General features: G+C 56.5%; 1 protein-coding gene across 1 annotated transcript; it reads left to right on the top strand.

Moving 5' to 3' along the window:
- Positions 1-1,060: 1,060 nt before the first annotated feature.
- STMN3 (stathmin 3) lies at positions 1,061-14,217 on the top strand. The gene is made up of 6 exons (XM_064167686.1): positions 1,061-1,161; positions 1,307-1,483; positions 10,886-10,981; positions 11,250-11,425; positions 12,013-12,204; positions 13,709-14,217. Exons 2-6 carry the CDS (start codon positions 1,465-1,467, stop codon positions 13,766-13,768), a joined length of 543 nt encoding a protein of 180 aa, XP_064023756.1. The 5' UTR covers positions 1,061-1,161; positions 1,307-1,464; the 3' UTR covers positions 13,769-14,217.
- Positions 14,218-14,719: the final 502 nt, after the last annotated feature.

A 14,719-nucleotide genomic window follows, 5' to 3' on the forward strand; every position in this document is an offset into this window, starting at 1 on the left:
CCAGAGGGGATGTGCAGGCAGCTGGATAATATGGGGCTCAAGAAGACCAGGGGCTGGAAGGATGAATGGGATCACAGCCATGAGCCCCAGGGTGGGGTTTGGGCAGCTGGCAGTAGGGACTGAGGGGGTTCTCCTGACCCAGATGTTGTTTGTGGTGCTCTAAAACCAACGTGTGTAGCAGCAGCCACAGCTAGAGGTGGTAGAAAGGACAGGAAATTGATCAGGAAAGGGAAAGAAAAGAGCTTCTGGTGCCTGGAGAAGTCCCAGTGAAGTCAGAAGGCTTCACTCTGCTCTTTCTCTGCTTTCACAGCACTTTCCCCACCCTGTTCCCAAACTTGCAGCTCCTAAAAATGCTTAACCTGCCTGGGACTCCCCCTCCCAGCACCAGCAGCCTAAAGCTGCTGCTAAACTTGGGGGGTGGGTTTTACCCCTCAGTCTAGCTAAGGAGGGCTTTAAATTTGGGTTTTTACCCCTCAGAGTAGATAAGGAGAGGCTAGGGCTTGGGTTTTATGCCCCCAGCTTAGCTAAGGGGGGCTCAAGGGTTGAGTTTTACCTCCCCAGCCTAGTTAAGGAGGGCCCAAGGGTTGAGTTTTGCCCTTTAGCCTAGCTAAGGAGGGCTTTGAGTTTGGATTTTTAGCCCTCAGCATAGCTAAGGAGGGCTTGGGGGCAGTTTTACCCATCAGCCTAGCTAAGAATAGCTTTGAGTTTGGGTTTTTACCCCTCAGCCTGGCTAAGGAGGGTTCAGGGGTTGGGTTTTACCCTTCAGCCTGGCTAAGAAGGGCTTGGGGGCTGAGTTTTACCCCTTAGCCTAGCTAAGAATAGCTTTGAGTTTGAGATTTTACCCCTCAGCCTGGCTAAGGAGGGCTCAGGGGTTGGATTTTACCCTTCAGTCTGGCTAAGGAGGGCTTGGGGGCTGAGTTTTACCCCTCAGCCTAGCTAAGGATGGGCTGGGGTTTGCCCCTCAGCTCCCAGCCCTGGCACTGTGGGGTGGGCACCACCTTACAGCAGATGCCTTCAAGAAGAAGAAAAAAGACTTTGCTTATTTTTGCTTTCAGCAAGGGGGAAGGGGGGAAAAAAAAAAGGCAGCTCAGCCTGCCTAGAGCAGACAAGAAAGGGAGGAAGAGGAGGAAAAAAATCCCCTCTCTGCCAGAGCCTGGCTGGGTGTGTCTCCTGATTCCCCCCCCTCGCACCCCCCGCGGGTCTTGCCTGGGAGGGATCTGCTGCCCAGAGCCAGGCAGGAGAGGAGGCTTGGATAGGCTGATTAAATATTCGGAGCCGCTGACCCTTCTCTCTCTTTTCTTCGCAGCCCTTCCCTTTCCGTGGGCTCTCCAAGCCTCTCCCCACCGCGGATGGCTGCAGCCCCCTGCAGCTGAGTCAGTCCCTGCCCTCCCGCAGCACTGCAGCACCCGCAGCTCCTTGCAGCACCCGCAGCACCGCAACAGCAACAGCAGCCACAGCAGCAGCATGGCCAGCACCGTCTCAGGTAAGAGAAGCATCTTTTGGGGTAGGTTTCTTTCGGGTTTGAGTCGGGTTTATTTTTAGGGGAGGGGAAGAGAGCTTCTCATCGAGTCATGGATTGAACCAGCAACGTTTCATTTGGCTTTTTTTTTGGGGGGAGAGGGGGGGGAGGGAGAGGTTATTCTCTCTTTTTGGTGCATTTGGTGAGGAGACAGCATTGTTCCCTTTCCTTTCCCACACCTCCCCCCCTCTGATGCAAGACTGCAGGTGGGCTTTGGATTTTAATAGCAATACACACGTGTGAGGAACTCCCCCGTTTAAAATACTGCTGCTGTTCCCCTCTGCTGTGAGAAGCTGCTGCTGCTGCTGCCAATTCATTTTTCTTCTCATAACATGAGACAGCTCTTTTTTATTTCCTAACCCCCCCCTTCCTTCCCCTCCCCACCACCAATTAATTATCATTGTCATGATACAGCTCCTTCCCACCCCCTTAAGAAGTATTTGTGGCTGGATGCAGAGAAATCAACGATTACATTTTGGGTTCTGGAACTCATTTGTTGCCTAAAAGGGGAATGGAAAAGAAGAGAAAGAGAAAAACGCCCTCAAAAAGCAGCCGAGCAGGAGAACCTGGTTGGGGTTTTTGGGTGTTCTGAAGGCTTCCCTTCCTCGGGTTTCTTCCACAGCTCACGTTCCTTCCTTACCAGACGCTAGAGGGGAGCGGTCCTCTGATGGCGTTGGGTGAAGGAGATGCTGCAAGGGAAGCTCTTCCCAGCCCCCCACCCCTGCAGCAGCACTGCCGAGAGCGGCAGCGGCTGCCAGGACCTGCCCTGGGCTCGGCTCTTTGGCTGCAGGGTGGGCACCTGCCCGGAGGATGCTGTGCTGCTCCGGTGCAGCCAGGACCTGCAGTCCTGTCTTGGCGCTTTGCAGTGGGCAGGAGGGATTCAAATGGCTGAAACTGGGAATGCAGGTGAAGGAGGGGGGAAAAAAGCCTGCGGTGGGAGAGTGAGCAGGGGCGGGGTGGGGGGGGAGTTGGAGGGTCTTCCTCTTTAGAAACCTCATTTTTTTCTCTGGCAGTGGCTCTGATTGCAGCAGTGAAAAGAGGAGCTTGGGTGGGGGGAAGCTGAACCCGGGGCGGGGGGCTGGGATGCAGGGCTGAACAGGAACAGCAGGCAGTGCTTTGTGCCCCCAGCCAGGGAGCCAGCCCGAGGAGACCAGGCTGCACCTCTTGCTCCTTCCTCTGGCCTTCACCCCTGTCTCCTGCCTGCAGCTTCCATTCCTTTCTCCTTTTGAAAAGGCCAGGAGGTGCGGGGTGGGGGAGGATGAGTCTGAGAGAGAGATGGAGGAGTGTGGGGAGGGAGTGGTAAAGGTGCAGCTGATCCCGAGTGGGCTTTGCAGGCGATGAAAGGTGCCGAAGCAGCCCTGCAAAGCTGTGTCTGTGACAGAGAATCTCCAGCCATTGTATCTGTCCCTGTCTCAGGGAGGGAGGGAGGTCCCACCCATCTCCCTGCCTTCCCCACAGAGCAGGATTGGACCTTGTTTGCAGGGTGGGAGGGATGGCCGAGGCTTGCCAGCCAGCTGAGCCAAGGTTGCCTCGAACTTGAGGTGGATGAAAGGCACTGAGACATAAAATGCATCTTCCAGCTGCTGCATCCTCCCCTTCCCTCCCCCCCCCCCCCCCCCCCCCCACATACCTGTGGCACGTTTCATCTTCTCGAAGATGCACTTGGACTGGCAAAGGAGACTTGGGATCGTGGAGTGCTTCGGAGAAGCCACATTTCCCTGTGCCTCAGGTCGGGTAGAGAAGCAGTTTCAGGGAGGAGGACGTGGCAGGGAAGCTGCTGTGGCAGGAGGGAAGAGCAGGGATGTGGCTGTCCCCTCCCTGGAGGAGTATAAGGCAGATTGAACGAGGCCTTGAGCAAGCCTAGCAGAGAGGTGTCCCTGCCCATGGCAAGGGAGTAGATGTCTGAAGTCTCTTCCAGCCCAAACCCTTCTGAGCTGTTCTGACGAGCCTGTGTTTGCCAGGGCAGCTAAAGCCTCGCCCAGCCGCCTGTGCAGGGCTGGCAGGCAGCACTTGGGGCAGAGCTGGGCAGTGGGGTGGGGTGGCAGCAGGAAAAGGCAGACACATCCTTAAATTAAGGAGAGACTCTTGGTTGCTTTCTGCAGTATCTCCTCCTTCATCAGCGTCGAAAACAAATCCTCGCTGGGGCCGGGGGGGGGAGCAGCTGCAGCTGTCTGCGGCTGCTGCCTTGGGGGGGTCGTCCCCTCGGGAAGGTTTAAACAAACAAATCTCTGAGGTGAAGAGAAGTGAGGCTTGCTCTGCCCAACCCTCCCTCTGTCCTCCCTGCCATCCTCCTGGGCGCTGGGTGGCCGCTGGCGCCGGGAGCCCGGCAGGATGGTGGCACATGCTCAGTGCGGGCTGAGCTGCGGTGCTGGCCCTGCTCAGGGCAGCCCTTGCAGGGGTTGAGCCTTCACACCTCCTCCTCCCAGCATCTGCTGAGGCTTTGTGCGCCTCTGCAGCGCAGAAGGGATGTCTGGCTGGATCAGTTGGGGCTGAGCAACTTTCCCTATCTGGGTTGAATCCAGAGAGAGGAGGCTGGGAAATGATGCAGCAAGGTGACAGCCTCGGAGGCTTTCCTCTGCCGTTAGCAGGGCTGAGAAGGTGGAGCCAGGAGCAAGCAGTGGTTTGGCATTCCTGGCCTCACAACTAGGCATGATAAAGGCACCTTGGCAGAACCTGAGGTTTTCCTCTCCTGTGCTGAAACTTGAGGGTCCTGTGGCTTTGTATAGGTCTGAGTTGTCCCCTCAGTCCCTTTCCTGGATGCTAGTGGTGGGCACCATAAGGTATTACCCCACCCTGATCCTTCTAGTGCCCATGCTGGAGGGTCAGAAGCCTCTCTCTCAAGCTCTCCATCTCTGTGCTCTCAAGAAATCACTCTTTCCTCAGGTGTTGGTGGAATCAATATAGCCTTAGCATCACATCCCTTGATCACTGGTAGGAGGCAGAAGGATCTCTTGTAGGCATGGTTAACACATCTGCATGGATTGAGGGTGATTTGAAACTTGAGGAGGGCAGATGGAGACTGGAGATGAGGAAGAAATTCCTGCCAGTGAGGGTGGGGAGACACTGGCACAGGTTGCCCAGGGAAGTTGTGGAGCACAGAATCACCCAATGTGATCTTTGATCACCTCCAGGGAGGTTGTGGAGCACAGAATCACCCAATGTGATCAAAGATCACATTGGGTGATTCTGTGCTCCACAACCTCCCTGGAGGTGTTCATGACCAGGTTGGATGAGGCCTTGAGTGACCTGTTCTAGTGGGAGGTATCCCTGCCCATGACAGGGGTTTTATGAGCTGTAGATGAAGGGAGGGGATAGGAGTTGGGTTCCAGGGTGCTACTTGAGCAGATGTCCAGGAGAAGGCAGAGGAAGCCACACATCTGCTGCTCCTGGGCTCACCCATGGCAGCTTCTGTGCCCCAGCTCTGATGGTGAGCAGCTGCCACCACTGGATGTCAGGGGTTGGAAGGGGACCCAAAGAGCTCATCGAGTCCAACCCCCCCTGCCATGGTGTATGGCATCAGGGTAGGGCACAGGCACTGATCTGAAAGCAAAGAAGCAGCTGCTGGGGTGTCCTGCTTGTGTGAGCTCTCCTGCTGGCCTGCTTTTGGAAGCAGGGGAGCAAGGTGGGAGTGAGTTAGACTCAGGTGAAGGCCTGGCTGTTGTTTTTTTGTGGCAGGATTCACAGCAGATGAGAATATCTTGAGTCTGTGGAGCTCTGCAGGCTCAGTGAGGGCTGTGCCTGCTCTTGTTGTGCCTCTGGCATTGCAGCTTTGTGCTGAAGGGCTCTCTGCTTGGCCTCTCTACCTTCTGGTTGTGATTTCTCTCCCTCTAGAATTGGGCTGTTCTCATTTTCTCCTGGCATAATATTCTTGGTGGAAGCAATTTTTACTTCTCCAGGGTTCTCTTTGCAAGCCTAATTATTTTCTTTTAATCACCTTCCTTTGACCTTGCTGCCAGAGGTAGCTCAGCTCATCCACTCTCATCCATCTCGACTGCCTGAACTCACAGGAGTGAGTCCTGCTCTGCCTCAGGCTCAGAGGGAGCAATTCTGCACCACTGTTGTGCCTGTACAGCCTCACTGGATGTCATTAAGCATCCTTCTGGGGTTGTTCAGCCTGGAGAAAAGGAGGCTGATGCTGACTTCTCTACCAGTCACTGAAAGGAGGTTGGAGCCTGGTGGGGGTTGGGCTCTTCTTCTAAGAAACAAGCAACAGGACAAGAGGAAATGGCCTCAAGTTGTGCTAGGGGAGGGGTAGGTTGGATATGAGGAACAATTTCTTGCCCTTGAGGGTTGTCAGAGCCTGGCTGAGGCTTGCCAGGGCAGTCTCCATCCCTGGAGAGGCTTCAAAGCCTTAGAGATCATAGAATCATAGAATCAGCCAGGCTGGAAGAGAGCTCCAAGCTCAGCCAGCCCAACCTAGTGCCCTGCCCAACCAACCAGACCATGGCACTAAGTGCCCCAGCCAGGCTTGGCTGCAAAACCTCCAGCCACAGCCACTCCATCACCTCCCTGGGCAGCCCATTCCAATGCCAATCACTCTCTCTGCCAGGAACTTCCTAACAACATCCAGCCTAGACCTGCCCTGGCACAGCTTGAGGCTGTGTCCCCTTGTTCTGGTGCTGGGTGCCTGGCAGCAGAGCCCAACCCCAGCTGGCTACAGCCTCCCTGCAGGCAGCTGCAGGCAGCAATGAGCTCTGCCCTGAGCCTCCTCTGCTGCAGGCTGCACCCCCCCAGCTCCCTCAGCCTCTCCTCACAGGGCTGTGCTCCAGGCCCCTCCCCAGCCTTGCTGCTCTGCTCTGGACACCTTCCAGCACCTCAACATCTCTCTGGAATTGAGGTGCCCAGAACTGGACACAGCACTCCAGGGGTGCCCTGAGCAGTGCTGAGCACAGGGGCAGAAGAACCTCCCTTGTCCTGCTGCCCACACTGCTCCTGAGCCAGCCCAGGATGCCATTGGCTCTCCTGCCCACCTGGGCACTGCTGCCTCCTCTGCAGCTCCTCTCTGCCAGCACCCCCAGCTCCCTCTCTGCCTGGCTGCTCTCAGCCACTCTGGCCCCAGCCTGTAGTGCTGCTTGGGGTTGTTGTGGCCAAAGTGCAGAGCCCTGCACTTGGCCTTGTTCAGTCTCATCCCCTTGGCCTCTGCCCACCCATGCAGCCTGGCCAGGTCCTTCTGCAGGGCTCTCCTCCCCTCCAACAGCTCCACAGCTGCTCCTAGCTTGGTGTCATCTGCAAACTTACTGATGCTGGACTCAATCCCCTGCTCCAGATCATCAGTAAAGATATTGAACAGGCCTGGCCCCAGCACTGATCCCTGGGCCACACCACTGGAGATGTGGTGCTGAGGGCCATGGTGTGGTGGTACCCTGGCAGTGCTGGGTTAAGAGTTGAACTCCATAATCTTCAAGGTATCTTCCAATCAAAACCAGGCTGTGGTTCTATGATAAACACCAAACCAAGGGCCAGGCTGTTCAGGCCATGTGCAGCTCAATTGTCTCTGCTTAGGAGGCAGAGGAGAGAACTTTTTAATGACTGACAGCTGGTGGAGCCCCCTTGGCAGGCACACAGTGAGTGGAAAGGTGGTTCCCATTGCTTGCTCACCTCACCCCTCCTCCAGCTCCTGCACCACAGCTGCTCCTTGTGTTCCCAGGGGCTGACTTGAAGATAAACACTTTGCAGGGATCAGTGCTGGGGAGAGTGCTCACAGGAAGCAGCAGGGATGTGGAAAAGCAGGCTGACTCTCCCCATTTCCAGCTTTGTTCCATCCCCCCAGTCCTATCCCTACCTGACATCCAAAGAGTCCCTCCCCAGCTTTCTTGTAGCCCCCTTCAGATCCTGCAAGGCCACAAGAAGGTCCCCTGGGAGCCTTCTCTCCTCTCCAGACTGCACAGCCCCAGCTGCCTCAGTCTCTCCTCACAGCAGAGCAGCTCCAGCCCTCTGCTCATCCTCCTGGCCCTTCTATGGACACCTTCCAGCACCTCCACATCCCTCTTGTCCCAGAGGATCCAGCACTGGTTGCAGTACTCCAGGTGTGGTCTCAGCAGTGAGGAGCAGAGAGGCAGGATCCCTTCCCTCTCCCTGCTGCCCACACTCCAAACCCTCCCTGGGCAACCTGTGCCAGTGTCTCACCAAACCATTCTGGATTCCAAACACACTCAAGTTTTCCTTCTCTTCCCTCTCAGGACCACCCAACCTGATCCTGAACACCTGCAGGGAGGTTGTGGAGCACAGAATGTGATCTTGGCTGATTAACCAACTTAGCAGAAGCAAAAGGAAAAGCTGAGATACAAACTCCACCATTTCCAGCTGAATTGGTCTTAAATCTCTCCATTTGTGCTCCTCAGGAGACAGAGCCTGTCCTGGCAGGGACTTGTGGCTTGTGTCCTGTTCTGGGCAGCCAGCAATAAGCCAGCAATGAGCAATCACCTTCCCTTATGGAATCATGGAATGGTTTTGTTGGAAGGGAGCTCAAAGCTCAGCCAGTTCCAAGCCCCCTGCCACAGATAGAGACACCTCCCACTAGAACAGGTCACTCAGGGCCTCATCCAACCTGGTCCTGAACACCTCCAGGGGGGTTGTGGAGCACAGAAGCACAGAATGTGATCTTTGCAGGGCTCCTTTCTTCCCCTGGTGACTGGGTCAGGGATGATTTCTTCAGGGCTTGGTCCTTCCCTTCCTTCAGAAATGGGCCTGTGGGAATGCCTTGGGATGCAACCAGGTCAAATGCAAGATGCTGTACCTGGTTGAGGTCAACCTCCAGTGTCAGTCTCTGTGGGATAAAGGCCTGGAGAGCAGCTCTGAGGAGAAGGAATTTGGGTGCTGGGGAGGTGAAAAGCTGGACATGAGCTGGCACTGCCCACCCAGACCCAGCCTTCTCCAAGGCTGATCCCCAGCAGCAGGGGCAGGGAGGGGATTTTGCCCCTCTGCTCTCCTGAGACCCTCCCTGCAGTCCCAGGGCAGCTCTGGAGTCCTCAGCACAGACAGGAATCTGTTGGAGCAGGGCCAGAGGAGGCCACAGCAGTGCTGGCAGGGCTGGAAGGGCTCTGCTGTGAGGCCAGGCTGAGAGGGTTGGGCTTGAGAAGGCTCCCTGGAGACCTTCTGGTGGCCTTCAGTGCTTCCAAAGAAAGCTGGGGACAGAGCTTTGAGCAAGGGCAGGACAAGGGAGGATGGTTTGGGCTCAAAGAGGGAGATTGAGAGCGGAGAGCAGGGAGAGATGTTTGCCGCTGAGGCTGGCGCAGGCTGCCCGGCCCCGCTGCAGCTCCCTGGTCGGGCTCCGTGCCGCGGCCCCGGCGGTGGTGCTGAAGGGACAGCTCCGGGCAGGCTCCGGGCAGGCTCCCGGCGGCTCCGGCGCTGCCTCCCGTCCGCTCCTCCCCGCGCTGCGGGCACCGGAGCGAGTGGTGAGGCCTGCCCGGGGCCCTCCCCCACCGCTCTCCGATGCTCCGAGGGTCGCCAGCCCAACCTTTCCCCCCCGGGATGCTGCTGGCGTCTGCCGGCTGCAGCCGAGAGGCAGCTGCGGGGGGAAGGAGGCAGAGCATCTCCGCAGCTCATTAGGGCAGCAGCGCAGCGCAGCGGAGCGGCTCCTTTTGTCCTCTCCAGGCTTTCGGCTTTAATTGATGGACAGGGACGGTCCTGTTCAGCCACAGAAGGGAGGGCAGGGCAGGGAAGATCCCGGTGGAATGGAGGCAGCTGTGCAATCACCGCCCAGACCTCCTCACAGGCTCAGGCTGCAGCCTGCTGCTCTTGGAGATCTGAAAGGTCTTTGCCAGCACAAAAGATTCTGTGACTCTGTACCCTCCTCTATGCAGAGGGCCTTGAAACCAGTGCTGGGGACACCTACTGAAGGTCAAATCATGAAATAGACTGATGTCATTGCTGGGAGATGACTAAACCCTGGGCCAGGGGTGGGCCACATCTGCTGCATGGCCTGGTTTGACCCGGGGCTGGTGGAGCAGCGACCTCAGTGCATGGTTGGTTTGCTTTAAATGGTAATAGAATCATAGAATGGCTTGGGTTGGGAGAGACCTTTCAGGCTCATCCAGTCCAACCCCCTTGCTGTCCCCAGGGACATCCCCAACCACAGCAGGTTGCTCACAGACACAACCAGCCTGAGCTGCAGTGGTGCCAGGGCTGGGGCAGGTCCTACCTCCCTGGGCAGCCTGGGCCAGGCTCTCCCCAGCCTCAGGGGCAAACATTTCTCCCTGCTCTCCAGCCTGAATCTCCCTCTTTGAGTTCAAACCATCCCCCCTTGTCCTGTCCTTGCTCAAATGTATGTCCCCAGCTTTCTTTGGAAGCACTGAAGGCCACCAGAAGGTCTCTCTGGAGCCTTCTCTTCTCCAGGCTGACCAAGCCCAATGCTCCCAGCCTGGCCCCACAGCTGAGCCCTTCCAGCACTACTGTGGCCTCCCCTGGCCCTGCTACAACAGATCTCTGTCTGTGCTGTGCTGAGGACTCCAGAGCTGCCCTGGGACTGCAGGGAGGGTCTTAGTAGAGCAGAGCAGAGGAGCAAAATCCCATCCTTGTTCAAACCATCCCACCCTTGTCCTGTCGCAACAAGCCCTGTCCCCACCTTTCCATTGAGCCCCTTTAAGCACTGAAACGTTTGCACATGAAGGTCTCTCCTTTAGTCCAGGGGAGCCTGCTCAGGACTGCTGGCAGCACTGCCCTTGGTGCAGCACCTCCTGCACTTGTGGTCACTAAGGGTGCTGTGAGGTGTCCTCCAGCCACAGGAGTAATGAGCAAGCTGCAGTGCTCCCAGCAGCAGGGCTGTCAGGGGGTGTGTGTTTCCCTGTCCTTTGCAGAAGGCTGTGGGGACAGAGGGTTGGAAGCCAGGCTGGATGGGGCTCTGAGCAACCTGCTCCTGGGGAAGGGGTAGAAGTTTGGACCTAGGTGGCCTTTAAGACCCCTTCTAGCTCAAACCATTCTGTGGTGATTCTATGATTTACTTGCTTGGAGGCCAGTGTCATCCTCTGCCTGTGTGGGCCAAGGGCAAAAGGAGGCTGAGGGGAGACCTTCTGGCCCTCTGCAGCTCCCCCAAAGGAGGCTGAAGCCAGGTGGAGGTTGGGCTCTTCTCCCAAGGAACAAGAGGCCTCAGGTCTCCCCAGGGGAGGCTTTGGTTGGACATGAGGAACAATTCCTTCATGGAAAGGGTTGCTGAGGTTTGGCCCAGGCTGCCCAGGGCAGTGGTGGAGTCCCCATCCCTGCAGGGGTTTCAAAGCCTGGAGCTGTGGTGCTGAGGACCATGCCTTGGTGTTGGCCTGGCAGTGCTGGGGGAAGGCTTGGACTCAGTGAGCTTAACAACGTTTTGAGGCCCAAAAGAGAAGCTCTGTCCTGGCCATCAGGCTCTTCTCACTGCAGTTTCTTCTTTTCCAGCCTACAAGGAGAAAATGAAGGAGCTGTCTCTGCTCTCCCTCATCTGCTCCTGCTTCCACACCCAGCCCCACCCTAACACCATCTACCAGTATGGAGGTAGGTGCCCTGCTCCCTCAGCAGCTGCAGGGCTGTGTGCATGAGGCTTCTGCAGGCAGCTCCTCAGCTCCCTGGCGTGTCCTGGGGAGTGAATTCCTTGGCCTGGGGGGATGGAGCTGCTCACTGACTAGGAAGTTTGGGAGGGTATAACAAAAGCTCCTGGGTCAGGACATGGGAGCAGCCTCACTTCTCTGTGAAGATCTTGTGAGCTCTCTTCTGAGTGCCACAGCTTCACAGGGTCCCTATGTTTACTTTCCCCCTCTCAAAGATATGGAGGTGAAGCAGCTGGATAAGAGGGCATCAGGCCAGAGCTTTGAAGTGATCCTGAAGTCCCCTTCAGATTTGTCTCCTGAGAGCCCCATCCTTTCCTCCCCCCCCAAGAAGAAGGACCTGTCCCTGGAGGAGCTGCAGAGGAGGCTGGAGGCTGCAGAAGAGAGGAGGAAGGTAATGAGATGCCCTACAGAAGCTGTGAGCTTTCTGTGGTGGGTCCTGATTGCACCAAACCCTGAGACTGGCTCAGCAGGAGCAATCTGAAGTGGTGGGCTTGATCAGCCTGGAGAAGAGAAGGCTCCAGAGAGACCTTCTGGTGGCCTTGCAGTGCTTCAAAAGAAAGCTGGGGACATACATTTGAGCAAGGACAGGACAAAGGAGGATGGTTTGAACTCAAAGAGGGAGATTCAGGCTGGAGAGCAGGGAGAAATGTTTGCCCCTGAGGCTGGGGAGAGCCTGGCCCAGGCTGCCCAGAGAGGTAGGAGCTGCCCCAGCCCTGGCACCACTGCAGCTCATCTTGGCAGTGGCTGTGAGCTACCTGTTGTGGTTGCAGAAGGCCCTGCTGATTGCAGAGGGGTGGCCAAGGTGACCTTTGGAGGTCCCTTCCAACCCACTCTGTGATCTTCCAAGCCAAGAGCGTTACGAGGTGGAGGAGGGCGGCAGAAAGGTACAGACCAGAGGAGAAGCTCAGGAAAGGCTTTCTGGAGAGCTGAAAGCCAGCAGAGGCCTTTTGGTGGCCTCACACCTCTCCTGCTGTGCAGACTCAGGAGGCCCAGGTGCTGAAGCAGCTGGCTGAGAAGAGGGAACATGAACGGGAAGTGCTGCACAAGGCGCTGGAGGAGAACAACAACTTCAGCCGCCTGGCCGAGGAGAAGCTCAACTACAAGATGGAGCTGAGCAGGGAGATCCGTGAAGCACATCTGGCTGCCTTGAGGGAGAGGCTCCGTGAGAAGGTGAGGTTGGTGCTCCAAAACTGGCAGAGGGGGAGATTGAAACTGGATGTTAGGAAGAAGTTCTTTTCAGTGAGGGTGGCGAGACGTTGGCACAAGTTGCTCAGGGGGGGTGTGGAGCACAGAATCAGGTTGCCCAGGGAGGGTTGTGGAACACAGAATCAGGTTGCCCAGGGAGGGTTGTGGAGCACAGAATCAAGTTGCCCAGGGAGGGTTGTGGAACACAGAATCAGGTTGCCCAGGGAGGGTTGTGGAGCACAGAATCAAGTTGCCCAGGGAGGGTTGTGGAACACAGAATCAGGTTGCCCAGGGAGGGTTGTGGAGCACAGAAGCACAGAATGTGATCAAAGATCACATTCTGTGCTTCTGTGCTCCACAACCTCCCTGGAGGTGTTCATGACCAGGTTGGATGAGGCCTTGAGTGACCTGTTCTAGTGGGAGGTGTCTCTATCTGTGGCAGGGGGCTTGGAACTGGCTGAGCTTTGAGCTCCCTTCCAACAAAACCATTCCATGATTCCATAAGGGAAGGTGATTGCTCATTGCTGGCTTATTGCTGGCTGCCCAGAACAGGACACAAGCCACAAGTCCCTGCCAGGACAGGCTCTGTCTCCTGAGGAGCACAAATGGAGAGATTTAAGACCAATTCAGCTGGAAATGGTGGAGTTTGCATCTCAGCTTTTCCTTTTGCTTCTGCTAAGTTGGTTAACAATCAGCCAAGATCACATTCTGTGCTCCACAACCTCCCTGCAGGTGTTCAGGATCAGGTTGGGTGGTCCTGAGAGGGAAGAGAAGGAAAACTTGAGTGTGTTTGGAATCCAGAATGGTTTGGTGAGACACTGGCACAGGTTGCCCAGGGAGGGTTTGGAGTGTAGGCAGCAGGGAGAGGGAAGGGATCCTGCCTCTCTGCTCCCCACTGCTGAGACCCCACCTGGAGTACTGCATCCAGTGCTGGAGTCCCTGGGACAAGAGGGATGTGGAGGTGCTGGAAGGTGTCCATAGAAGGGCCAGGAGGATGAGCAGAGGGCTGGAGCTGCTCTGCTGTGAGGAGAGACTGAGGCAGTTGGGGCTGTGCAGGCTGGAGAGGAGAGAAGGCTGCCAGGGGACCTTCTTGTGGCCTTGCAGGATCTGAAGGGGGCTGCAAGAAAGCTGGGGAGGGACTTTTTGGATGTCAGGTAGGGATAGGACTGGGGGGATGGAACAAAGCTGGAAATGGGGAGATTCAGAGTGGATGTTAGGAGGAAGTTGTTCAGCAGGAGAGTGGTGAGAGCCTGGCAGGGGTTGCCCAGGGAGGTGGTAGAAGCCTCATGGCTGGAGGTGTTTCAGGCCAGGCTGGCTGAGGCTGTGGGCAGCCTGCTCTAGTGTGAGGTGTCCCTGGGCATGGCAGGGGGGTTGGAACTGCCTGATCCTTGTGCTCCCTTCCAACCCTGCCTGCTACTGTGGCTCTGTGAAGCCAGAGGCTGCCCGAGCAGAAGGTGCCAGCCTGGGCTCACCTCTGCCCTCTCTGCAGGAGCTGCACGCAGCCGAGGTGCGCAGGAACAAGGAGCAGCGAGAGGAGATCTCTGGCTAAGAAGCTTTTCTACACATCTAGCACCTGGTTCCTCTTACCAACCCAACCCATCCACCTCCCAACACCTTTTCTTTTCTTTGTCTTAGATGCAGCATTGGGTTCTCCATCCCCCACCCCCACCTCTCCCCCCAGTGTTTGTCCCCCAGCTACACACTCCTCTCTCTCTGCATCCTTCATCCTTCAGTGCTTGTGGGGATCTTAGGGATCTCTGAGCAGGTAACCACTAATTCATGGGGAACAGAGAATCAATTGATGGCTCAATCAACCCAGCAGCTTCTTTGGAGGGTTTGGTCCTTTTATAGGGGGGAAAAAAAGTCTTAAAGTGATATAAAACAAACAAAAAACCTCCAAAGAATTATAGAGGGGAAAAAAAAAACATGAAGTGATGTAAAACAAAGAAGGAAAATCAAGCCCTGAATAAATCCACCCAGCAGTGGCATGGAGCTACAGACTTCTTCTCCTCCTCTTGGTGTTTGCTCTGAGCCAGTGCTGGGTTTCAGAATGGTGGGAAGGAAGTGGACGTTGCTGTGTGTGAGGTGGGGCAGGGAACAGCCTGGTGTTAGGCAGTGGGAGGAGGAAAGAAAAAGAAGGGCTGGGCTGGCTCAGCAGCTGCGGCATGCAGGAGCACCCCCACCCCGTGGCTGCCTCTGGAGCCAGCCCAGGCAGGCAGTGAGCCAAAGGCCTCGGCTCTGGATGGCTCTTTGCTCGCCAGTGTGACAGGAGGGCAGGTTCTCCACCCAGAGCTCGGTGCTGACTGCCGCAGCAAGTCCCCATCGTGGCAGGCATGGCCTGAGGACCTGGTTGGCAGTGGACTGAAGGAACCCATAGACCAAGGCACCTGCTCCCTGGCAGAGCAGGGACCAAGAGGACCTGGCTGAGCAGCCCAGGAGAGCCACACAATGGTGATTCAGTCCTGGGCTCTGCTGGAGCCCTGGAGAGAGTGCTCAGTCT

This window comes from Pogoniulus pusillus, chromosome 29 (genome assembly GCF_015220805.1).
Source record: "Pogoniulus pusillus isolate bPogPus1 chromosome 29, bPogPus1.pri, whole genome shotgun sequence".
Classification (NCBI taxonomy): Eukaryota; Metazoa; Chordata; class Aves; order Piciformes; family Lybiidae; genus Pogoniulus; species Pogoniulus pusillus.